This window comes from Nomascus leucogenys, chromosome 4 (genome assembly GCF_006542625.1).
Source record: "Nomascus leucogenys isolate Asia chromosome 4, Asia_NLE_v1, whole genome shotgun sequence".
NCBI classification, from domain to species: Eukaryota; Metazoa; Chordata; class Mammalia; order Primates; family Hylobatidae; genus Nomascus; species Nomascus leucogenys.
This window is the reverse complement of record NC_044384.1, coordinates 46,103,323-46,129,906: the sequence shown is the minus strand read 5'-3', so window position 1 is coordinate 46,129,906 and position 26,584 is coordinate 46,103,323. Positions and strand designations below refer to the sequence as shown.

The 26,584-nt window shown below is 36.3% G+C and overlaps 1 protein-coding gene across 2 annotated transcripts in view; it reads left to right on the top strand.

Annotated features, from left to right (window-relative positions):
* ASXL3 (ASXL transcriptional regulator 3) overlaps positions 1–26,584 on the top strand; it is a 145,369-nt gene that overhangs the window by 45,375 nt on the left and 73,410 nt on the right. For both annotated transcript variants that reach the window (XM_030810604.1, XM_030810606.1), the window contains exons 5-7: positions 9,081–9,202; positions 18,140–18,257; positions 19,213–19,332. In XM_030810604.1, the coding sequence (XP_030666464.1) occupies positions 9,081–9,202; positions 18,140–18,257; positions 19,213–19,332 (360 nt within the window). The remainder of the gene's footprint in view (positions 1–9,080; positions 9,203–18,139; positions 18,258–19,212; positions 19,333–26,584) is intronic.

The following is a 26,584-nucleotide window of genomic DNA, read 5'->3' as shown; positions in this document are numbered from 1 at the left end:
CTAATGGCTTTCAGGGAGGAAGCAGCACTCTAGCAAGGGAATTCGTATTTTAAGTTTCTGTTGGGGCGAAAAAAAAAAAAAAAGAACATGAATCTTATGTTTTACACCTTAGATCCCAGGGCAAATAATGATTCCAACATTTGAAGACTTTTGTGGAGTCCTTTTTCATTATTCTTTATGGCCACTTTTATAAGTGGGTTTCTGATTGTGTGATTCTTGGCAGAGTTGTGTTAACTTAATGAAACATTACTCAGCTCACTCTTTGTTTTCATTGGCTCAGAGGCTACAGTTTGAGGGGTCTTTTATCAAAAGTGAAAAGTGTGTTAAGGAGGCCTGAAGTGTGTGAATATAATCTCAATTGAGACATCAGTTACATGCAGATGAGAAGCTTCATGGAGAAATTGGGGCATACATTTAAAAGGTCTGGACACCCTGGGGAGTAGTCACACTGACAGCTCATGAGGCAATTTTATACAAGGCTACAAAAAAGGAAAATGAGGGTGACCGTGGAGTTGTGATGGGAGTGTTTTGAGTAACTTTGGAAGATGTTGCCCACCTACCCAGTGTCGGTTGGTATTCCTGGTCTTGTTTTGCTGGAGGTTTTACAGTAACTTGCCTGTGAATGCTCCAGTGTAGTTTTACATTAGATGTTGTGTGTCTGCATCTTTGTGTTCAGGAGGGTGGGGGTAGGAGAGTGTCAACAGGCTTCTACATGATTGTGGAGAAAGACAACACAGCGTGACCAACTACCCGGCAGCCATTGCTAAGAATCTTGCCGGTGACAGGAAGGATATTCCTTCTATGCCTGAACCAGGTCCCCTAATTTTGGGAGGTTAAGCTAATTTGTCTTTCATCCAACAGCTCTGCATTTTAGGCAAGAGCTTTGTTTGCTCATGGAGACACCTGCTCTACATTGGTGGCCTAGAGAAACTTAAGTATGTGAAAATTATGTTGTTTTAGTTACACATTGAAGAAAACACAGAGGAAAGCGAATACTCTTCACAGTCAGAAATGACCATTGGCAGGATATAGAACTTCCACTGCCCACTCTTTCTCCTTCTCCTTTCTTTTATCCCAGCCCCCAGATTATACAGTTCACGAGAAGCGTGAGGAATTTCAAAAGATCGTGAAGCCCTGGTTCCTCTCTCCTGCCAATGTTTTTCTTAAACCAGTCAATTGAAGTAGACAATATTCTAATAGTATATGATCGGGGGATAGAAATCGCACAGTCCCCCCCTTATAGTTCTCCCCGTGTTCTTGATAACTTTTATAGAGTAGATTTTTTTCTGTATGTTGAAATCTTTTGTGCTTTTAATTAAGCTAATTTCCTCCTTTTTTTTTCTGTGCTCTGATGATAAACAACAGATGGTCACCCCTTCATCTTAACTTCTCCAAACGACTTATCCCAACTCTTTCAAACATTACTTACAGACACTTTTCATTTCTTTTATCTTTTAGAGACCTCTTTTTCTTACATATTTCCTCTTGAACTGTGAACTTCATTCTTGTCTAAATGGATTTTGGTCAATTTTAACAGTCCAGAGTCATGTAGGAAAAAGTTTTCTTTTTAAATGGGATAAAGTGACCCATTTAAGCATACTTTCATCTTTCTTCTTGAATTGTGAGATAAATATTTCATAATATAAAGATCGAGAACAGAATATGATCTCATAAAACAACAACAAACTACTTCTCAAAAACAGAATTGAAGGTATTCCCTCAATTACACATCTTAACTAGCCAATTTTCTGTTTGATTTACATAATCTGTGACTGTAGATATGAACAAAACACTCATGTTCTTTAAAAAAAGTACTTTTTCATTGACGCCAGATAATTCATTCTCACTTTTCTTTACAGTTATATTGTATAACCATTTCTCAAACTGCCATCTGGATAGCTAATCTGATTCCCCTTTATCGTACATTGGAGTTTATAGTTTATATGGTAAAGTATGAAGTAATTAGTAGTGATGCCCATGAATGAAACACTTAACCTTGACCCGTGCCAACCTTTTGCTGATCTCCTTCCTGTCCACTTTTTTCTGTTTCTCATTTTCTAGGCTGACTGCTTTATTTCTGTGCAGATGTTTCAGAAACCTGATGCAGTGTGGAAGATCACAGGGGTTGTACCAGTATAAAATAAATAGCCTCTGATGTTATTTTTCCCACACAAACAGCATATAGTATTATTACTCTCCATTACCCTGTGAGCGAAATCCTTGTTGGTTCTATGGTAGGAGGAGGTTAGGTGGCTAAAGACTGGTAATTACAATATATGCTTTTCCTACTAAATATATTTATTTTTGGTTTGAGGTTTCTCTCTTCTGTGTTCAAGGAGATATTTTTATGAATATCCAGAGATAATAGTATAACTAAATCGGCCTGGCTGATAAACTGTAGGAGAGATTTTTATAGCTACGTCTTTAGTGTATACAGTGGTCTTCCTAGTTACCTTTGGAGCTTCAGTGTTCTAACCAAAATGTTTGTGAACCATTTGTAGCCATTGTAATGAGGTGGTGGCATATCCATTACTGTGGCAGGTGAATGACATTTGCATCATATGATATCAGCCACCCAAATCACTAAGGTCTCTGGCATGATGACGTTTTGCAGCAGCATTTTCTCACTGATATATGGTTGGTATAATTATTATCTGATTCAACATTCCTTTTGGTTTATTTTCCTTTTTTTTCTGAAAATCTCTTCTGAATAAGAAGAGGCTTCATTGGGCTAATGAAGCAGGTTATAAAATACAGTAATCATTCCAGTTATATTAGGTATGTTTCATTATAGAAGATATTGTTTTAAATGTTATCAAGAGAATCAGTGCTTATAATTTTTAGACTCCACGTCTTTTGAAAGGGTCTTAGGAAAAAATTGCTGTTTCCATTATTTTATTGCTAGTATTACTAGCAATTTATTAATCTATTTAATTACTGACTTTTCTTGGCAACTCATATCCTTTGGATTTTCTTTTAATGTAACAAGGAAATTTGCTTAAACCCAAATACCTATACCTATCTTGGAACAAATGTTTTTAGAAAAGGCAGTTCTGCTTAGGCTGAATGCAAAAAGGATTTTAAAAATGGAGTTCAAGAATGATTTAACTGGGGTCAGATGGTTTTCCCTGTTCAAGTCTTTTTAACAATTTGTAGCATGTATTTTCTGCTGTATATATCCAAAATATCTGATATACACAATTTCAAATGCAAATACTGTACCTAAAACAAATTATAACCCAAACATAAACTTTTGTGATTATTTGCCATTCGGGGATACTTCCGAATTGTCTGCTTGTTGATCTTTCAAAACAAATTTATTATTGTTAAGTTTTCATCGGTAGTTTTCCTCAGGTAGAATTAATGGTCTATATCTAGACCATTGTTCTTTGAAAACATTTTTTAAAAATTCTTATGGCCTCCAACTCAGGTATTCAATCTTTTTCACTGTTTTTCCCCCAGCATCTCATACAGTGATTGGCATGAGGGAAAGTACTCAATAAAAGTTGTGCAACTGAATGAATGATTAATCAATAAACCAATAAACTTCCTCTAAGACCCAGCCCTCTATTCAGATTTTATTGACTTCTAAAAGTGTACCACAGTGTTATTCCTAATACACTATGTATCCTTTGAGTTAAATTTTTTATTCATATAACTTTTTTAAATTACATTAGGAGGGAATACCAACCTATAATGTATGTCAAGATCATTCATACAGAAAACTGTTGTGATTTGAGAACATCTAGTCTGATTATTCAGAAGAATGAAAGGGAGTGTTTGGAAAGAGAACTTACAGAAATGAAATTGGTAAAAGGCTGCTCCCCTCCTTGTCTTTATTAGGTCTTTGAGCACCAGTTTCCTCAGATAGCTTGTTACTTATTGGGTGGCTCAGTGGGACAGAGAGCAATTAATAGCACAATATCGGTGTTGCAGCGACTATATAATGTACAGATCTGGTCTGTGTTGTGGTTCTGCACCCACGCAGCTTCTGCCATTTTATGTAAGCATTGTGATTTCTAATTTTGACTTTTAAATTTTATTTTTATTTCCCCATGCAAAAGCACAAAACTGTGACTTTACTCGTTAAATAAGACAATGAGTAAAGATGGCAAAGAGAAATCTATCTATAATTAGTGGCAGGTCGTGCAACTTCCTACTGTCTTGCAAAGGAAATTCTGTCATTTGGCTTTCATATTATCCCTAATTGACTTTAGAATAATTTGAGAAAATAATTTAAGAAGGCTTCTATTTTCAAGTTTACAACAATTCATTTTATACATGCTTTGTCATAAAAAATAGCTTTGCTGACCTCCACTTTCATGAATTCTTATTAAAAATCATAGTTGAAAGTTAACTTCAAAAATACTTTAAACAAAATTTTCAAATTTGTTATTTTAAAATTTGATTTTTAAAAAATTCAATGGACATTAATAGATTGACTGATCTGTGCCCATCTTCGCATGTAAGTCCCTGAGTTTCTAAGCCTGTGGCTGCTGAGGCAGATGACAGCACCAGAATTGCAGGGACTGTCATGAATTTGTACACTAAATTCCAAGAAAGCATGGCTAGGGGAGGAGCAAGTGTACCTCAGAAGCTGGGACAGTCAGAGAAGCTTTGGGGGAAGCTGTTCAGAATTTGGACTGCCAAGATGAGTTTGCCAGGCAGAGTGCTGGGAAAGGATGTTTGGAGGAGGGACAATCAGGCCAAGTACAACAAACACAGCAAGTAGATGCGTTCAGAAGACACTGAAGAGTCTCCAGATTGGCTGGATTATAGAGGCTGAGAATTGGGAGGCAGGCAGGATGTGAGACAAGAGAGACAAATCAAGTTTGCATTCTGATTGCTCCTTTCTGTATATCCTGGGTTGTAAGTCACAGTTACAATTGTGGATGTCTTCTTGTACACCTGTCAATGGATTAGTAATTACATTAGGAGGGAATACCAACCATATCCCCTCCCTAGCATGCAGCTTTAAAAATAGGAACTCTAGTTTACATTTTCTAGTTCAATAGTATTTTCAAGTTGAATGGTAAACTAAAAGGAGACACAGACAACTTGGAGACACTGAAGCCCGCAGTTTTGCTGGAGCAGTCACCAGTTCTCTAGCCTTCAAGGCTGTCTCACAGTTACCTATAATCTCCCACCTCCTTTTGCTCCCAGATCTTCTAAATAGAGTATTTTGAGGGAGGGTTTGGGGAGTGAGAGTAGAGGTATTGAGAGGCAAATTTAAAATCAGCAGATTAGCTTTAACTATGCTTTTGGCTTGCCTATTTTTGGCAGGCAAGCAAAATGTAGACAGAAATAGTATTTTTATACCTTTTAAAAATGTGGAATGATAAAAGTTCTAGGGAGAACTAGTCTCATTTTGTTTCCTCATCTTCAGTTTGAAAAAGACAGGTTGTATTGTGGGATTTCAAGATATAAGGTCCTGGCATTAGTTTTGTGATCATGCCAGTACATAGTTAGAAAAGATAGCTCCTGTTCTGTTCCGAATGCCAAGAAGATATCACTTTCTAAGCTGCATGTCAGTGTTTGATATTTATTGGATAAAACATCTGTCCTAATTCTTCAGTTTCCTGGCTCCTGTTATAATTTTACAGGCAAGGGATTTTCCCTGATCCTTTCTTTACCATTAATTTTCCTTTGGCTTGTATTTCAGAGGCCAAAGTCCGTCTCTTAGATAAATATTCAGACAACTGTTTAAAATGAGTCCTTCATTATTTATTTATCATATCTATTATTAAGAAAGCTGCAAGAATAAGTAAAAGTGAAAACCTTGCATTTTGTCAGAATATGAATCTGCATGAACCTGCATAAGCCAACTGTACTCAGTGAATTAGTGTTTTTAGATTCAGCTATTCTCACGTCATACGCATGGAGAAAGAATGAATAAAGCAAGTCAAATACCCATGAAAAAAGGTCCATATTTGTCAGCAATTTAAAAATGTTAATGAGCACACTGATTGAAGACTATGGGTGATTTGCAAATATGTCCTACCCATTTTTTCTTTCCTGATTTTTTTTCTTAAAAATAAGTTATTTAACCCAAAGGAACAATCACATAATTTTTTTCTGTTACATTTTGCTTTTCTTTAAGGTTCTATAGTTATTGTATCAGTAAATATGGAAGTAAATTAGGGAAATATGGTTTGATCCGGAGAAATAAAGGCAGGAACAACTTCCAGAAGGAGGGATTAGGGAGAAAATTGACTACCTAGGACAGGTATTCTTGATGTTTTCGTTGAGTCTAGAATGGAGTGTAAGATAAAGCAAATAAAGTTGGGTTAAGGAAAATGAATCATTTTTAGAACAAACTGCATGGTATTCCTTAGTGCAGTTTCAACTGTTGTCCTGCCCTCCCTCTGAAGTTCTGGGCTCTAAATTGAATAGAATCTTTCTTTTGGAAAGAAACATATATATGTTCTTTTGACAACATATATAAATAGATGTCAATCACTATCAACATAGTGCCATAATAAATTTAACCCAAAATGTACAGTGTATATGCTGATAATGAAATAGGTATCCCAATGTCTGATGGTTTCCTAGGTCAGAAATAGAGCAACTGGTGAGCTATGTAACAGTTACTCTTAGAAAGGACAGATGATTGCATACTGCTTATTTTCTTATTCAGAAAATAGGAGGGATGTGAGGCCTCAGTTACATGTACTTATGTACAGAATTTGTTATTATTTAATCCTGCTGAAGTGAAGTTTACCTTTGAAAGACATAGGAATAATAGCATTTTCTAAACAAATTGGAAGTACATTTAGGCGGCCAGTATGCAGAAACATTCTCATATTTTCCCTAAGTTCCTTAATATCTATGGACCGCATTTAGTTCTCCTTTAAACGAACTAACCTGTAAGTTTCCAGTTTCCTAGGTGTAAATGCCATTATAAGAATGTGAAAGTAGTAAAACATATTTGCTAATTCACACTTTACTTTTGGCTGGGCATACATGAGATCTGTTCATTTGGGATCATATATTTTATCTGCCATCTCTCTGTCACCTCCTCTGTTGGTCACATTTCTTAGAGACTTCAGAACATTGAGAAGGCTATCTGTATTATCAGTAAATACCATAAATTTATGTTTAGACTATAAACTGATTATTTCTAATATTTCTTGATAAATAAGCTTTGGCAAGGTGTTAAAATTATTCTAGTGATTATTTAAAGGAGAGAAGCCTGGGAACCAGAGTTTATGTGATCAATGTAATAAACTGTTTCTTAACTAGAACATTTAGACTGTCTTAAGAAAAAAAATCATATTAAGTAAAAAAAAAGTCATATGATCTTTAATTCAATGACTTTTGTCACTATATTCATCCGCAAATCTTTTTGCTACTTCAACCATAGTATTTCCTAGACCCATCACTTACAATTCTAAATTTTTACTTGTCGGGGGCTGAGTGACTTGTTTCCCCCTGCCTTTGTTAACTTCTAGTTTCAGTATCATGCAGCTGAATTATGCTTCTTTAGATATGGTATTTTCTGTATCAGATCTTGACTTTTGAAACCAAATATTGTAAGTGGAAAAATCATGGGTTCTGGAGCTAGACTAGGCTGGCCTTGAATCCCATCTCTGCAGTTTCATTGGCCCTATGACCATGGGCAAGTTATTTCACCTTTTTGAGCCCTAGTTTTCTTCCTCCATTGTAGAAATATATACCTTATTGTGTTGCAAGAAAGCTGCAAGGATTAAATCAGATCACATGTCGGAAGTATCTGGCATTAATAACTGTTATTTTATTTTCTTAATTTTGTTCATTTGTCTTTCTGATTACTTTCTGTATTAACAAAAAATTTGATTTTTTTTTCCCAAAATTGTCTCTCACGGGCGGCGTGATTATTTCCAGGCAAGGTGTGCTTGAGTCTATCAAAAGCCACTTGAGTGTTCTCAAGGTGCATATGCCTGTGCTTCCTTTGTTACTACAATAATTTTTACTTCTTCACCTTCTTTTAAAACTCAGGTCAGAACCCTCTCAAGTTACCATCACTTGGAAAGTTTTCTTGAATTAGCATTAACCCTGGTGCCCTTAAAAAGTCATGTTTTGAGCTTTTTTACAGTATGTTCTCAAGTTATTTTCTTCTGACTTCCTCTTGCCTCCTGCCTTTGACATATGCCTCCATTCTGTCGCTAATCATAGTACTTCCTCATTTTAATTTTCCAAACTCCTTCTCCCCCAGTGTATACAGAAAAGGGCCTGCATCTGTGCTCCTACTCAAACCATTTCAGTGTTAAAGTCTCTCAGTTTGAGGAGGAGTCAAATGAGGACTCAGAAGTCTCTCCGTTTGAGGAGAACTAAAGGTAGAGTTCTGGCTCAAACATAGGTTTCAGAGAGCAGACACTGCCTGTGGGCTCTACTTGGTCACCCAAGTCAGTGAGACATTGATTCTCCTAAAAAGCGGTCTTTTGGAAGAAAATGTCTTCTATAGAATAGACAACATGCAAGCCTGACTCTGATAAAAATGGGCAGTTGTATTGTAATCTGTGAGAGCACCATTTTCCTCAAAATAATTATCTTGAATTGATAACAAGCATCTCAGATTTCTTTTTTCCTTATCCATGCTTTATGACTCAGCCCATAGGAGAAAATAAACATGTCCCATAGGTCACATATTGTGTAGTAGTAAGGCTGTTAAGTAGAAGAATCATAATACCTGTGAGGCTGGGTAGATTTAAAACAATTGCATTAATTTAGATTTTTTTTTTTTCGGAATACTATGCATTGCCCAATCTCCATATTCAAATTCAAATAGTACCTACTGACTCCCAACTCCTGAGGCAGATATTGTCTATTTTTTGTGTCCATACAATAGCTCAATGACATAGAAATTATCATCAATTTGCGGGTTAGGACAGGAAGGCTTAAAAAGGTTAAATGGAATTGCGGCCACCCAGTTATTAAATGATTCCTTTTCTTCATATGTAGACACTCTTCTTTTTACTGTGCTATTTTGCTTTATTTTAGGTATCCATTTTCAATTGGAGAAAAGCTCCAAGTGTGTAATTACAGTGGATATAAAAAAAGGAATTCAAATTAGTAATATCATTATCTCTCTCTGTTTCTAGTTTGTTCGAAGCAGGTAACTGATGAAGCATCTTCCACTCGAGATTCAAGCCTTACTAACACAGCAGTGCAAAGCAAGTTAGTGTCTTCCTTCCAGCAGCACACCAAAAAGGCTCTTAAACAGGTAAGATAGCTGCCATTTATTCTTTGTCCTTCAGTTCTACATACTTAAGGTAATGTGTGTTTTGCTGATCAAGTAAATAAGAACCTAGCAATCAGAAAGCAGAATTTTCCTGAATTCAACCCCATCCATGATATTCAGTTCAATAATTTTAATCTATGATAAAAAAAACTAGGAGAGGCTTGACTGAGAACTTTGATGTAAAATAGAAGAAGGAATATGCACCCACTGAAAATATATAAAAATTTGTATTAACATTTTGTGTGTCTGTGTGATTTATAGTAGTAAATCTGTTGGGTTCATAAATGCATTGCCTATTTAAAAAATAACATCTCTATGTTTTTTGTGCTTATCTGATAGTATAAAAATAAATGATAATTTATTTCTTGTTACTGAGATATATTAAGTTACAAATAAGAAAAATAGTGAGCGTTGCTTACTTATATCTGGAATATTCATTTATGAGTGTTGTTTGGTGCTGAATGGCAGTTAAAGTTGCCGTATTATTCTGCCATCACAGAGGCAGTATGGGCCTTTGTGGCCTTGCACTGAGATGGTGCAGGGAGGGGATAGTCGCAAGGTTGGGCTGTGGGCATGGACATGCCCTGGTTTGAATTCTTGCTACTCACTTGTTGTCTCTAGGCAAGCCACTTCTCTTCTCTGAATCATAAATTCATTATCTAGAAAATGTGGGAAATAATAGTATCTTGCTCCTGGGATTGATCTGAGAATTAGCTGAGGTAATAGGATGAAAGCACATGGTAGAGTGAGTGGCTCATAGAAATAATAGTGACTTCTGTCATACTGGCAAATGCTAAACTGTGCAGAGAAGAAAAGGAGGAGATGTTATGGTTAGATGGAGCCATCGTATGATGATAACACAAAGAGTGTCAGTAAATGGAAGGTTCATGTATTTAATCCTGAATTCATAGTTTCTCCTTGTTTAAGTGCTTTCCTATTATACAATCATCTATTTTGATCCTTCTATAACAACTGCCCCTTCAGCCACCCATTGCTGACCTTTACCAGATCCAGGATTAGAGGTATCATTCTAGTGATATATTTATCACAAGGAAAAGAAAAATTATGTTTTCTAAAATAGAGTTTTTTTAAGTTCCACCAACCACTAAAGCTTCTTAATATGCACATCCAAACTTGTAGACTTAGAACATCTCTACCTATCTTCTCCTGTACCTCAGACAAGAAAACATAGGAAAGAAACTTAACATGTTTGTGCTGAATTATGTTACCTTCCTATTTCATATTATTGACATTGCAGCATTGCCATTCATTGGTTATTATATTGAAGGTAGTAACAGTATTTCACCCTGCATAGGTCAAGTACCCTTTGGAAAGCTTGCCACTTACTGCATTTGAAATGTTTTAGATGACAGAGAACAAAACTGAAATTGGTGTTGAGATCCCTTTTTAATTGATGAAATAAAGAATGGATGTAGGTAGCAAAGCCTGGACTACTCATTCAGGCAGCAAATAAGATGCAGGTAATAAAATACTAACCAGAATAGAACAAAAGATGCAAAAATAGACACTTGTGGCTGTGGCATTTAAGAAACATAAATGGGATCATAAATGAAACTCATACTTCTGAGGTTCAGTGACTTGGAAAATGTGCACACCATGAAATCTTCCGGTATATGAATGGAAATACAAAAGTACAACTCTCTGTATTGTTCTATATCATTAATTTGTACTTTCATCATTTTGGTTTTGTATTATTTGAACATTTTTTACAATTACTAGAACATTACACAATTTTAAGTGATTTTTTTTTGTTTTTGTGTTTTTTGTGGAGCATATATTCATGAGAACTGCCACTGCTTGCTTAGAGTCTAAGCTTTGTTTTAAGAATCCTGTCCTGAAAGCTTCTTAATGTCCTGAAAGAGTTATTAATTCATTTCTTAAAACTTCTATTTTATAACCTATAGCAAATTAGTAACCAGGAGAATATGGCTCAATATGTAGCAAATATGCTAATGTTTGATTAATAATCAAATTCAGATTGGAAATATATTTAGAAGAAAAGCTATTCTTGCCGAATTTTGCCCAGATTCCATATAATTGCTGAATTTCTTAACACAGCATTGCAAAAATTGACTGAACGTGCAGCATTTTAAACTGTAGCAACCTCAGCAAATCTACGGCTTTCTTTTCTTTTGGATAGCTGAATGGCTATGACCATGTAGAATTTTTCGTAAGTGTATTATATACATATATATATTTTTCCATATACATGTGATCTGTGTTTGTGAATATATGTTTCATGTGTATGTATACATGGACAATCATAATCATATGAACCTAGGGCCAGCAGAATGATCTTAAAAATAATTACATTAGCTGATAACTAATGTTATGGTTTCTAGACACTGTACTCTCCATTTTACGTGGCATATATTATTTAATTCTCATGCAAATAGTTTGAAGTATGTACTTATATCCCCATTTTTCAAAGGAAAAAACTAAGACCCAAGTCAGGTAACTTGCCCAAGATCACCCAGCAAGTAAATCTTAGAGATGACGTTTGAATCCAGAACCGTAATTTCAGATTCTGCCCTCTTCACAAATACTGCCTTTCAGCATATGCTATGTAATAGTATAGATGAATTTTTGATACTATCCAAGAAAATCTACATACTTGAGTTGTTATATAGCATATGGAAAGCAATACAGCATAGTTATTAAAAATAGCATTTCTGAACACAGGCTGCTTATGTTCAGTACCAGCCCATATTGATAACACGCACTCAAATATATGTCATTATTATTTTATTAGAAATATGTTGTGATTCAGTAGGACTTTAGTAGTCTGTACATTAACCAGTGTAGACTCTTAGAAAGAAGTAGATTTTAAAAATTCCTAAAACCAAATAGCTTTATAATCATAAGTGGAGTAAAAAAAAATAATTTAAAACAAACTGTCTTACAAAATATGCCAGGCATAATTTCTCAAGTCTGAAGGCCCACGCTTTTTACCCCTGTCTAAATCATGTTGCTACAGAGAGGGCTACATGTTTACAGGGCTCTTTGATGTCATAGCACTGTTGATTGCAGCGTAATTGTAAGCTGGACAATCTGGAAGCTCTAATGTCCCTTGACTATTGACATGGAATATTTTTATTGCTCCTAAATATTTAAGTCTCTTTTACTTTCTAATCCTCAAAACGTTAGTTAACATCATATGTTGGGCATAATTGCATGAATAACATATTGTTATTTCAGTAGTTGTGTTTTTTTTTCTGCATAAGCATATTCAGAAGCCTCTGGAGAGCAGCAGTTTGCTGATTATTACCTTGTTCCCTGTCTTCTTTCTGCCTGGGTATTTTAGTTGTGATCCTAAAAAGTGTAAAAAGATTAGATTTTAAATTTTAAAATATAATTCAGAAAGATTAAATTTTGGAAATTTTAAACAGACACAAGATAATTAAAGGTTAAAGGAGGATGCGTTCTGTTACAACATATAACCTTTCTATGTTGTTCGTGTTGGTTTATTTGACTTCCTTCATTGTTTATTTAGGGTGGTAGAGTTTATTCATAAAGTTGCAGATGCATTTTCTTTTTGATATTGCAAAGCAGATCTATTCTTGGTATTTTGCTTTAGCTTTATATGTTTGACCAATACTGTGAAATTCCAAAGGTTATATTGCATGATAGTAGTTTCTGAACATGGGCATTGACATTTATCACACTAGCGGCAGTGCAAGTTGTTGGTGCCTGAAACAGCCTGCTGTTTTCTATGTGTATTTCTAATTATTTGACTTTTAGCATTCACAGCATGTGATATTTTCAGATTTTCAGTGAAGAGTTACTGCATTCGATGCATTCTTAGGCTACATTGCTTGTGTTTTTTCGTTGTGAAAATAAAGCAGGCGTTACTTGCTTAAAATTCCAAGTTAACACAAAAGCCTCTGATTTGAAGTTTTATTTTATTTTTCCATTAGGATAGGAATGAACCAATCCATATTTTTAGAACTATCTAACAGGCTTTCTGTCTGAAAAATCAAATGTTTATTTAAAGGTTTTTTTCTTCTCTTTTTGCAAGAAAGTATTGCAATATGTCACTGGAGAAAAGCATGCGCAGTCAGCATCTTTTGATTTCTTTCCTTGCACTTAGAGCCAGAATTGAATTGATGTGAGTGTGATATGATCTTTACTTTTCCTAGACTGAGTTAGCTATGTTGTGTGTGTTTCCTTTAAAAAGTACATTTATTTCCAGGGTTAAGCGTGTAAATTTCTTTCATATTGAATAATACCTGGAAGCATTAAACTTGAAATCCAATTATACTCCTTCTCATAACACCATCGACATTGAAATTGTACTCTGTGTGGTTTGGACAGTGGACCATTATACATGTGACCGGCTTGAAGGTACATTCCTTCATAGTAGACTGCATTTACACTCACCATCTGCTTGTTTATTTTTATTCTGATATTGCTTCTTTCTGGATTTGAAATGACAGAATTTAAAATTGTTCTACAAGATAGTCCATTAGCATTCCACAGTACAGCTAAGGCTTGAGACAGTTGGAGGTGTGTCATTTATATCCCCCGCTAAAATGAATCTAGACTAAAATAGACTGATTATGTAATATCTGTCAAAATAAATCACATTACAGACAAATCAACAGGGCCACCACTAGCTAATTAAGACTCTGATGTGTAATAGAAAAAGCTGCCCCTTCCAAGTTGTCACAACAAAATATAACATCCCCTCTTTTAGGATACCCCTGTACAGGACACAGCATCCATGACTATCTAAAGTGATCTTCTTAATCCTATTTTCTTAATCTATTCCATGAATTTATAATATCTAGGCTGTGAGATACCCAAATATAGATAATCACAAGTTAATTTGCAGGTAATTTCTATTATATATGTACCATAATGTAAAATAGGAATTTTCTTGTTTTCTTAGAATTTCAGCAAAGCTCAAAGCTGCAGACAGTATGATACCAGTAACCCTGTTTGGAAGAGAGGTGTTAGACATAGCCGCAAAGGACTAAGAGGAGGCCAGATGGTTGATTGAACAATCCCCAACAGATGTATAAAAAATAACTCAAGATTTGGGGGGGGTGTGTTCCAAACCTTGTATTTTGAAGGATTATGAGATTTGTTAAATCAGAGGGCTGGCCATAATGGCTAAGCTACACGTCGTACAGTGGGACAAGGATGCTGACTGTGCTTGTGGCCTGAGCAGGTGCTGAACAGCTAGTCAAGCATGGGGAATTCATAAAGATCTTGCCTAGGAAAGCTGCCTACTTAGGTGAGAGGAGCCCTGTATATAGAGCCTGCACTGAGGGGAAGTGCGGAGGTCAGCTAGAGAGAGCGTGGTTTATGTCAGTGTTGAATGTAGTTTCAGAGGCCTCCCAGCAAAAGCCTCCTATGTATCCACTAATGCAGGCCATAAAAATCTAGCAGTTGGCCTTCTGCCTCCCAGAAGGTTATGATGTCATGGCTATGACAACACTGGTTAAGATAACTTTCCTCTAGTCTTCTCACTCCTATTCTAAATCCTAATCCTGGGGATCTCAGAAGAAAAGAAAGAGGAAACAAAGGAATAACAAAATCAGGAAACCCTTTCCCAGTGAAATTTCTGATTTGAGACATAGGCATGATCTGGGGAGGGTGGAAGAGAAGCTTTATATTTGACCTCATGTTTTTCATCCTGAATATAAGTCCTCCGATCTAATTTATAAAGCCTTGGCAACCATTTTGGAGTTCTTTGCTTTCTCTGTAAACTCCCTACTCCTTTTTTCCATCTACTCCATTTTTTTGTTTGTTTTTTTTTAATTTCTGGAATAATCAAAAGTTATCCCTGCTAGTGGATGTGATACTATTTTTTTACTTATTGGAGACTCCACAATTTTCACACAACCAGTTTCTTCTTGTCATTTATGTCTTACTTCCTTTGTTGCCTCCAGAGAGGCCATATCTGACATCCCACTCTAAATTGGTTCTCCCCGCCCAAGTTACTCTACTTCGTCTTTCTGGCATAATTTTCCTAGCACTTGTATGTGAGTGAAACACTTATGTTATTTCATGTATTTCCTTGTCAATCCTTCACTAAAATGTGGAATAATTAAAACTACTATCCTATTCACCATTATAAATCAGGAGCACTTATGCTATCATACAACTGAATAAGGTCTCAAAAATGCATTGGTTGCAGAAAGGATAAGTTATATAAATAACAAAAAATGACATTTGTTGAGTATTTACTATGTAAGGTAAACTCTGCTAACCACTGTTGTGCAGATTTTCTGTTTAAAGCATCTTGCCTGCACTACTGCCTCTGCTTTGTAGAACATTGACCCAAGTCGTTTACCCAGCAGCTAGTTAGTTAAATCTTTCTCTACAACTCCTTAACCACTGCATCACACTGCCAATTTTTCAGAAAATTCTGAAATTCTATAAAAGTCTTCTGTAATCCAAGTACTTTGGGAGGCTGAGGCAGGGAAATCACTTGAGGTCAGGAGTTCAAGACTTGTCTGGCCAACATAGTGAAACCCTGTCTCTACTAAAAACAAAAAAATACTAGCCAGGGGTGGTAGTGCACACCTGCTATCCTAGCTATTTAGGAGGATGAGATGGGAGGATTGCTTGAACCCAGGAGGCGGAGCTTGCAGTGAGCCGAGATTGCACCACTGCACTCCAGCCTGGGCATCAGAGCGAGACTCCATCTCAAAAAAAAAAAAAAAAAATAGGAAAAAGAAAATCTTTTTATATAGTAGGCATTTAGTTTTGTTTGCCTACAGACACATAATGTGTGTCAGTGCTTTATAAAATATTGTACTAAGAAGTAGTCAGGTTGTCTGATCAGGAGACATATATTCAAAAAACATCATACAAACAGGCTCAATACTGGTCACCTTCCTTTATCCTTGCCTTGACTATACCTTGTCTTTTTAAAATTAAAAATTGCTATGGGTTTTTGTTCTTATATTATTTTTATTATGGTTTTCTTCTGTCTGATTAGTAATTTTTCTATAGCAGAGTCCTCTCAGCGCTAGAAATTGAGGTCAAAATTTTCGTTGCTTTAATTATTATTTACCACAAATGCTCTAAAAAGACATGCCAGCTTTGACTTTGTGATTCCAGCTTCTAGTTAGTTCATCTTTTTTTCCCTAAATATTTTCTAAAATAAACTTACTAACCACACACACACACACCACACATGCACACACACACACACAAACTATTTTTAAAATGTCTATTTTTTTTCCATGAGAAGTAGTTTAAATATACGATATAAAGACTCCTAAAAATTGATCACTCTTTGTGCAGGCTTAATTGTTTTGTGAAGTCTTACATAATGGGCAAAGATGGACTTAATTGTAATTTAAATTGCTATGCTATGTTGCTGTGTTCTGTTTTATTATTGGATTGATAGGTTAATTTCTATAAAGTACTTTGAATCCTTATACAATGCTAGACAGATTGATTCAATTATGTGCAAAATTTAAGTGCAATTATGTATACACCTTGAAGAAAGAGTAAATGTCTTAAATATTTTATAATACATATGTCCTCATTAAATATATTATTAACAGCAGGCTAAAGGTGAGAAGGATGGCATCTAATTAATCTTTGTATTTTTTGCCCCTCTCCCATATGTAGTACCTGGGTACTTTATGAAAACTTAATAAATATAAGAATCAAAGAAAATATGTCATGTTATCATTAGCAGCCATATCATTTGTAATGGATTTCCCAAGCCTTTACTTTCTCATCAGGCTTTAAATCTTATCTGAATAAGTTGTCTGCATAATTTAAATGCTTTCTCTCATTTAAATGGTACGTAATTTTCACTTCTGCAATTATTTGATTGCTAAATCTTATGGTTGACAAGTTGGACATCAGCTAATACCCTTTGCAAATAAAAGGACATCGTTTTTTGACAGCAAGGGGAAATATAGTCGAGGCAGTCTTTCAGGAGATTCTGACAACTCTCAGTCAAAGAACATTAATCAAGTAACTGGGATGTTGTAAAATTGGTAGAAATTACACAGAAACTAGGAATAAAAAGGATTGAGACAGTGTGAAGCCAGCCTTTTAACCTTTTGAGGAGTTTTAGCATTCCTGTGGCTATGAATTTAATGGCTCTTCAGTTTCATGTGCTTAAGACCCTTTTTATTACAGGTAATTTTCTGTATAAAGTGATCAGCTAGATAAGCTGTATTTCAAAACTTTTAAATGTCTTTTATTACATTATCATCACCGTGGTCGATTCATTTATGAAACACAAAGTGCTCCCATTTGGAGAGATTTATTCTTATATTCATTTTTTCTTGGATTTGCTAGAACCTGTCATGTTCGTGTTCTGAAGGTTAATGCCCAAAGTCAAGCAGACAGAAGCCAAGTGCTGCAAGGTTTCCAAGATTAGGACTGATTCCCTTCACAGAAATAAATGATTCCTGCCATGTTCAGTGATTTTGTGCAGTGCTCCCCACGGCTGAGTGAATGCATCAATACTGTAGTCCTTACATGCTGTACATACTGATGACACTCAGTGTTAACTTGATTGACTGAGCGGTGCGCTGGAGAGGACGCACCTGCGAGAGAAGTGCAGACACATATATTTTTATCCTGGTTTTGAAACATTTATTTTACATTCATTTGACTTGGGAGTCATAGTTTCAAATTCCATGGACTCTCAAGCCACAGTGCTAAGGTAGAAGAAACCATTAAGTGCTGCTTTGTTGTTAGAATTATACTGAAAATGGTCTCGGGCTTATACCCTTTGCCAAAGCCTGATTTTATGCTTTTGAGGGAAAATGACATGAAGGTAACTATTAAGAATCCTGAGAAATTAGGGGCTCTGTGGAATTTAAGTCTCTTAAGAGGTTCTATCTAATGATGGACAAATGAGTCATTTAATTCAATTATGAGAAATTATTTTGGCTATATTTTTATGTTTTGTAGGCTTTGAGGCAGCAGCAGAAAAGAAGAAATGGAGTCTCAATGATGGTAAACAAGACTGTTCCTCGTGTTGTTTTGACACCATTAAAGGTGTCTGATGAGCAGTCGGATTCGCCTTCAGGTAAAGAGCTGAAATATCGTATGCTTGGCCAGTTTCTTCCTGGAGGAGACTTCCTCACTGAAAGAGATGTCATGATTTTTTTCTGAAACTGCATAATACTTCCACTTGAGGTTTGGTTTAATTTCTTTATACCTTTGACTCAGTGATTCAAAAATATAGACTATTTCCAGTTTAGAAAAGAAAGAGGTACCAGCTTGCTTGCTCGTCATCAGCAAATGTCTTCATTTGCTAATGACAGTAGGTGTAAGAAAATGTGTAGGTGAATTTTGTTGTTGTTGTTGCTTTGGCTTTCGTTTGAATGTTGAACTTTAAGGATGGACCACATGCTGATGTATAATACCATCAAAAGCAGTTCTCTGTGAGTGTGAATTTGTTTTTCTGTCCTGTGCTGCAAAATCAGAAATCCTTTTATTAGTTTTTGTGCTCTGGCAGCATTCTTCTCACCCCAGTGCAGCCCTGACATTTTCTTCTAATTTACCTTCTGTCACTTTATCGGCTATGTACTATTCTATTTATTGTAGATTAATGTTTGTATTTTCTGTTCATACTTCAACATGAAGTTATTTATAAAGGTATAATCTCTCCCTCTCTTCAAGATTCCTTTCTTTTTCATCTTTCTGTCTCTGTCTTGTATTGTCTCAGAATGGCATAGTATTGTTCAAGCTTATTCGTGTATTTTACAAAAGACCTGACTCTATTTCTTTTAAAAGCCATCAGATCAGTGAACGTAGTTTTGACTCCACTATTAGGCCATCTGTTCTTGCTTTTTGTTCTGTTTGATTGATTTATTGGGCTTCTCTTTTTATATCCAGTAGGGGAATCAGATTGTGGCCAAAGGTAGTGTATTAACTCTTAGAAAAGGAGATTATATCTACAGTTCCTCAAACAATTTTAGATTTTTCTTTTCAAGGACAGCTAGAGAAGATAATGACATAATAACTATTTCCTTTTTTAGGATCCGAATCTAAAAATGGTGAAGCAGACAGTTCAGATAAAGAAATGAAACATGGGCAAAAATCTCCCACTGGAAAACAAACAAGTCAGCACTTAAAACGATTAAAAAAGTCTGGTTTAGGTGAGTGTTTAATAGACTATGCCATTTCACATTTTAGAAATTTGTGTTTTTTCAAATAAATTATCTAAAATTCTCAGAACATTTTTTTAATGATTAAACAAGGAAATTAAAATTTCCCTCCATTTATCAAAACCAAAAAGGATGCTAAATAAGGAAACGTAGTTACAACTGAATGGTCTTAAGCCTATTACTAAATTTGTGAATGATAATATTGGATGAAGCAGAGGGTAAAGATAAAAGACTTAAAATGATACATGTAAAATAATTATCTGCCGGGTCATGATACTATCTAATGTGCAGTGTTTTGTCTATGCAACTAGGTTTCACTTTATTGGAATATGCTGTATTGGAAGAAAAAAATGCAATCTTTATAAAGGGTTCACTGAACTGGAGAGTACATTGTCAGTGGGGTCTGCTGCAGTAAAATTGCTCTTCCTTGCTTTTTGTCTATGCTTCTTAAAATATTTAGTAGTGCCTGTCTGAAAAAATAATGTAAAATTGCTGAGAAATGTGGGAGACACAGGCCATGGGTCTTTCAAATCAGCACCAGGTTTTCTTCGACATACTTCTTTCCTGATAACTTTTCGTTAGGAACCCCCAACAGCATTCAGGGAGAAAAGAGCATGAGAATTAGAAAGACAAAAATAAACATATCCTGGTTTGAACATTAGAATTCTCAACTGCCACTGGCTTGTTGCTGCACCTAGATCCTGATGGCTTCATTTCTCTGAGTTGTTTTACCTGTGAATAGGATCATGATAATAACCTGGATCATTATAATATTTTGTAAAATGTTTGACAGAAACTGCAAATTTATTGACGTGAACTTTATTACCTGTTCTACCACTTACTTTCTTGGCAACTTGAGATAATTCTTATTTGCAGAGTGTATTTGTTTATAAAATTCAAGATTTTATCTGATTTATTTTTGGTAAAGTTTTGTCAGTTGCTACCATATGACAGACATTTTGCTAAATCTTGGGACGTACTTCTAATAAAAAGACTTTAAATAGGATTTATTTATATTTAAATAAGAGACCTTTAGGAAAGCAGAATCTCTTCTTTATTTAAAGTCTTTAAATATAGCATACTTCTTTGTTTTGCATTATTTTCAAGGCTAAATACTTTTAGTTATTCTGTAGCCCAAAATGTGTGTTTGTGTATAACCATACTTACCTATACATGGACGTATTCTTTCCTGATACTCTGGGTGTTGTGAGTATTTTAATATAAGTAGCTTCTGAAATAGAAAACTATAGTGGGAGAATGATAGATAAAGAATATACTAAAAATCCAAAACAGTACCACATTATGTTACACTAAAGGATTTAAACATCTGTGACCTTTAGTTAAAAACAGCTACCAACCTCTGTAAAGTTAGTGCCATGTAACGAGTGTAAGAAAATTTAAGGCACAGGGGCATCCCCATTTATTTCCTTAGTAACTTCAGGAGCGAAAGTTACTAAGGTATACCATTATCAGTATCCTCTCAGGCGCTGGGATCTTCAGTCTTTTTTTTTTTTTTTTTTGAGACAGGGTTTCGCTCTTGTTGCCCAGGCTGGAGTACAGTGGTGCCATCTCAGCTCACTGCAACCTCTGCCCCCAGGTTCAAGTGATTCTCCTGCCTCAGCCTCCTGAGTAGCTGAGGCACTGCCACCATGCCCAGCTAATTTTTGTATTTTTAGTAGAGACAGGGTTTTACCATGTTGGCCAGGCTGGTCTCAAACTCCTGACCTCAGGTGATCCGCCTGCCTTTGCCTCCCAAAGTGCTGGGATTGCAGTGGGCCACCATGCCTGGCCCAGGATCTCTTGTATTCTGATTTTTGTACCTTGAAGTCCATGCTCAATGAATTAGAGAATCAGAATTTGTTTTAATACTGAAAGTCAACTGAAAGATATAAAGACCGATATACAAGCCTGCTCTTAGGAAATCCTGCATGCCACTAAATACCTTATGTGTTAAATACCATGTTGCTGAAGTATTTCGGCTGACTTGTTAGCAAATTAAAAGATAATGAAAGAGCGCCCCCTGATCTTTCAAACCTGCTTTGTTCTAGACTACAAAGTAATGGAGATAATAAAACTACTTTAATGGAGGAATGGAGAAGTGAAGTCACATTCACTGGCCATATATAATGGAATGGTCTAGGTATTTTGACATGAGTTATGTCTTTTAATTTTACTTCAATTTTGTGCAGTAGAGTGACATCTGTTTTACAGCTGAAGGAGCTGAGATCCTGAAGGGTTAAGGAGGTTACATGAAAATGACACAGCTAAGTGATACAAGCCAAGGCATATCTAACTCCAAAGTCTAAGCCATTCATTTTGGATAGAATCTGAATGTCAGATCATCTAACCTATGTCTTAGACCTGTAGGTACCAGTGAGGGAAATACAAGAAATGACATGGTGAGACTACCATAGGTGTTAAAGTGCAGGTCTAACTACACATGGAAGGAGAGCTAGCAATTGTAAGATTTCTCACCCCATCCTGTATCAAACACAAGGAGGAAGAAGGTGAGATTTAAAATAAGCCAGTTGAAGTGCAATTCTGTCAAAAATAAACTGCAAGTGTTTACTGGGTAGGAACTGTGACTGGCTGACTAACCTATCAAGCAGCTGAATGGAATGGCTTACTTTGTGCAAATGAAGTCAGTAGTACTTTCAAAGTTTCCAATATATGCCCAGCAGTAGAAAATGAAAAAACATGGAATGAAAGGACGGGCCTTAAATGTAACCATCTCCAGAAAGTAACCCATGTCTTTTTTTTTGAGACAGAGTCTCGCTCTGTCACTCCTGACTGGAGTGCAGTGGTGCGATCTTGGCCCACTGCAAGCTCTGCCTCTCGGGTTCACCCCATTCTCCTGCCTCAACCCCCCAAGTAGCTGGGACTACAGGCACCCACCACCACACCCGGCTAATTTTTTGTATTTTTAGTAGAAACGGGGTTTCACCATGTTAGCCAGGATGGTCTCGATCTCCTGACCTCATGATCCCCCTGCCTCAGCTTCCCAAAGTGCTGGGATTACAGGCGTGAGCCACCATGCCCAGCCACCCATGTCTTTTTTAGACAATGATGTTTTTAATGCCCTGTTAGAATCAGACTGATATTTAATACTCTGTAAGTCATATTTACATACATTCTGCTCTTTGCCATTAAGTTGTTAACTCCTTGGAACAGTGGCCTTTCTGTCTACATCTGTAGTCCTTACTACAATCATCATAGCCCTTCTGTTTAGTAGGTTCTCAATGAGTTTGGAATGAATGACTGATTCTAATTAACTGAATGGCCTAGAAGTTTGGATGAATGAATGACACATCCTAGGGGGTCCAGCATAGTGAAGCTCCTCCTATCTTCTTGAATAAAAATGATCCTGTTTGTAGAGAAGGTCATTCTTTGCGTACCAGCGTGTAGCAGAATCAATGCAAAGGAGTGATCCCACCTCATATCCTTTAGCCAGCCAGATAGAGACAGCCCGTATTCCCTAATTCCCTATTCTCTTTTTTCCACCTGAGTTAGACATCTAATTCATATGGTCTTGGAAATGAGGTTTTTTACTTTCCTTGCCTTCTCTGGGTAGTGGTAGGTATGTATAAGTCCTAACCTGTTGAAACCATGCTAAATTAAAACAAATGCTGTAAGTCTGTTCTTTTTTTTTTTTTTTGAGATGGAGTCTTGCTCTGTCACCCAGGCTGGAGTGCAGTGGCGCCATCTTGGCTCACTGCAAGCTCCGCCTCCCAGGTTCATGCCATTCTCCTGCCTCAGCCTCCCGAGTAGCTGGGACTACAGGCACCCGCCACCATGCCTGGCTAATTTTTTTGTATTTTTAGTAGAGACAGGGTTTCACCGTGTTAGCCAGGATGGTCTCGATCTCCTGACCTCATGATCCGCCCGCCTCGGCCTCCCAAAGTGCTGGGATTACAGGCTTGAGCCACCATGCCCAGCCAAGTCTGTTCTAATTTAAGTTAATAATTCTGAAACAAAATCCAGTGAAAACCAGAGTTCAGGGTGTTAGTCTACAATTTTTTTCTCATTGTGATATTTTCCTAAAAGGATAGAAAGTTCTTCTGTTTGTCCCCTAAGTGCTTCCTCTTGATTTCTAGCAATTAGTTGCTTTATCAGATTGCAAGATATTCACCCTGTGCAAGGCCTGAGTTTCACTTGGGCCTTAGCATCTAAGGAGTGTAGCCCAAGAGACAATGGACCCCAGTATGTTCTCTCAACGCTCTTCAGTACAGGAGGCACCATAGACACCCTCAGACCCTTTCATGCTCAGCTTCCCTAGAGAGGGTTAAAGCACACAATAAAACAACAATAATAAGAAGAATCTTCAAAATTCCTCAATCTCAATTTTAAATCTTAAGTTGAAAATAAAAGAAAAAACTTCCTCAGTCGGCTGGGTGTGGTGGCTCACGCCTGTAATCCCAGCACTTTGGGAGGCCGAGGTGGGTGGATCACGAGGTCAGGAGATAGAGACCATCCTGGCTAACACAGTGAAACCCCGTCTCTACTAAGAATACAAAAAATTAGCCGGGTAAGGTGGCGGGCGCCTGTAGTCCCAGCTACTCGAGAGGGTGAGGCAGGAGAATGGCGTGAACCCGGGGTGGAGCTTGCAGTGAGCCGAGATGGTGCCACTGCACTCCAGCCTGGGCAACCAGCGAGACTCCATCTCAAAAAAAAAAAAAAAAAAAAAAAAAAAAAAAAAAAAAAAAAAAAATTCTTCAGTCATTCTAAATCTGACGGTAATCTCAAAGTTCTCCTGAGAAATATACCACCCAGCTTGGGAAGCTACGACTGTTGATGTAGGTCTTTTGTTTTGTTCTGTTTGTTTGCCCATGGCCAGGGTTATGTATGAAAACTATGATGATATTTCTCTGAGTAGCCCACTGATTGAATGGACTTGGTCACGGGGTGAGTGCAGTTGGAAAATACAGTGCTTCTAAAATGGTATGTGTTTGTCTGATGAGGTTATGATGAAACAAAACAAAACTTTGGTGGTCCCTTTCCTATTTCTTAATCAAGTACAATAGAAAACACTGTTCCGATATGCATAAAACAAATGCTAACAATGTCTACAAGGACTCCTTTATTATAGACCTTGAAAATTACTATAACAGTAAATGTTAGACTACCAAATAACTAGGCAGTAGAAACTTTGTCTGCTGGGATGAAGGGTAGGTGCCTGCTGCAAATGCGGTTTGAAGCATATGTTTTTCTTGCCTAATCAGTTGTTTTAATAATACCCTCTCTCCTTGTCTTAGCAAAGGATAAACCACTTAAAACCCTCCCTCATGAAGTTTTCTGAGACAACCCTAATACATTGTCATCTCACTGTCTTCATGGCACTTAGAACATAGATTTGTGAATGCTTTAAAAATTCTTTAGTAATATACTCTTACCACTTGTTTTCTACATCTTGATATCTTACAATTTTCTCTAACTAAAATGTAAGTTCCGTGAATTCAAGGTCATTGACCTAAACTAGTTTTAATTATACTTCTTCCTACCCAGTCACATAGTAAGAGTTTAAAAAGTGCTTGCTAAACTAATCTAAGCTTCTAATGGATGTCTCTGAGGGGGTTTTAGTAAATGTCCTTGGTGGGCTTAACTTCTGGGATTCATTCCAATGTATTTTATTTGATTTAATGTTTTTGGAGTGAAGAATTATAGCTTTGTTGGTTTTATAAAATGGTACATACTCTTTAAATAAATCAAAGCATAAATATAAAAATAAAGTTTGAATAATAACCCCACATATTTTCATACAAAATAATTATCTCCAGTGCATTATAAACATTATTTGACATTTCTTTCTGTGTATCTATAGCCAGAGATATTAGAAAACCTGTATTATACCATTTTAATTAAAAGTACAAAATTTAATTAATTTTAGATTAAATAATAAAAAAGTAAAACTAAAAAACAAAATTGTTAAATATTGCCACAAGATATATTTATATCTAAAAGTTTTCTCCAGAGTTATTACAAATATGAGAAACTGAAATATGAGTGATTACCTTTTTAACTACTCATTTCAACTTTGGACAATATATTATAAAAAGGGAAATAATTACACTACAGACCTTCCTCCCTGCATGTTTTTGTTACAATATTTTTTGAATGTTGAAGTTGATAACATTTATGTTCTATTGTTTAACCATAATGCCTATAGTTCATTAACCCTGGTACTATATTTTAATGGGCTCAGTGCTCCATGTAGACTTTTTACACAATTTCTTCATTTGTGAAGACTACATTGATTCATGTTGTATATTGATTAGGTTTTGCCCTCTGATAGATATTTTTCCCATTAGACGTTATTCTTTGAAAGCCAATTTTTCTTCTCTGAGCGCCATTTAATTTAATTTCATTTTAGAGACATAGTCTTGCTCTGATGTGCAAGCTGAAGTGCATCATAGCTCACTGCAGCCTCAAACTCGTGAGCTCAAGAAATCCTTCTGCCTCATCTTCCCAAGTAACTGGGACTACAGGCATGCGCCATTATGCCGATGTTGATTTTATTATTTATTTATTTATTTATTTATTTATTTATTTATTTATTTACTTTGGGTACAGGATCTTGCTGTTTTCCAGGCTAGTCTGGATCTCCTGGCCTCAAACAGTCCCCACCTCAGATTTTTGAGTAGCTGAGATTACAGGAGTGAGCCACCACACCTAGCAGAGCTGTTTTTCAGAATCATTCCTCTCTAATTTCTTGAGATCATGAGAAACTCTTTGTTTTTGAACTCTGTGTTTGTTTGAGCAGTGCTTCTTGTCTGCCTGGTCTGCCTTTTGTGTGTGCTTCTCTATGTGAGTGTGTCTGTGTCTCTGTGTGTGCACACTTCATGCATAATCCTTGTGTGGGTTCCCTTCTGGGAAATGTGAGCCCTGAAGCCAGCAGACTACCCAGTGATCAACAAGTGTTCTGGAGCCTGCAACTTTCATAAGTTGGTGGTCTTCGAACTCCCTGTGGCCAGGATAATAGAGAATTTCCCTGACCCTAGTGGAACATATTCCCCATGATTTTATCATGAGATCAGTCAGATGTCTTCTTGTATAGCATAGACTGTGGCAACATAGCAATTGTTGGTTCTTTTCCCCTTTGCCCTTCCGCAGACCCTCTAGCCTAAGTGTCTGGGAATTAAACACTAAAATGACTACATCTTTTTGCCTTCTCTGGGTACTGTAGGGAGATATGAGGTACCAACTTTAATGAGATAAGACAATCATATATAATTGGATTGTTCTTAAG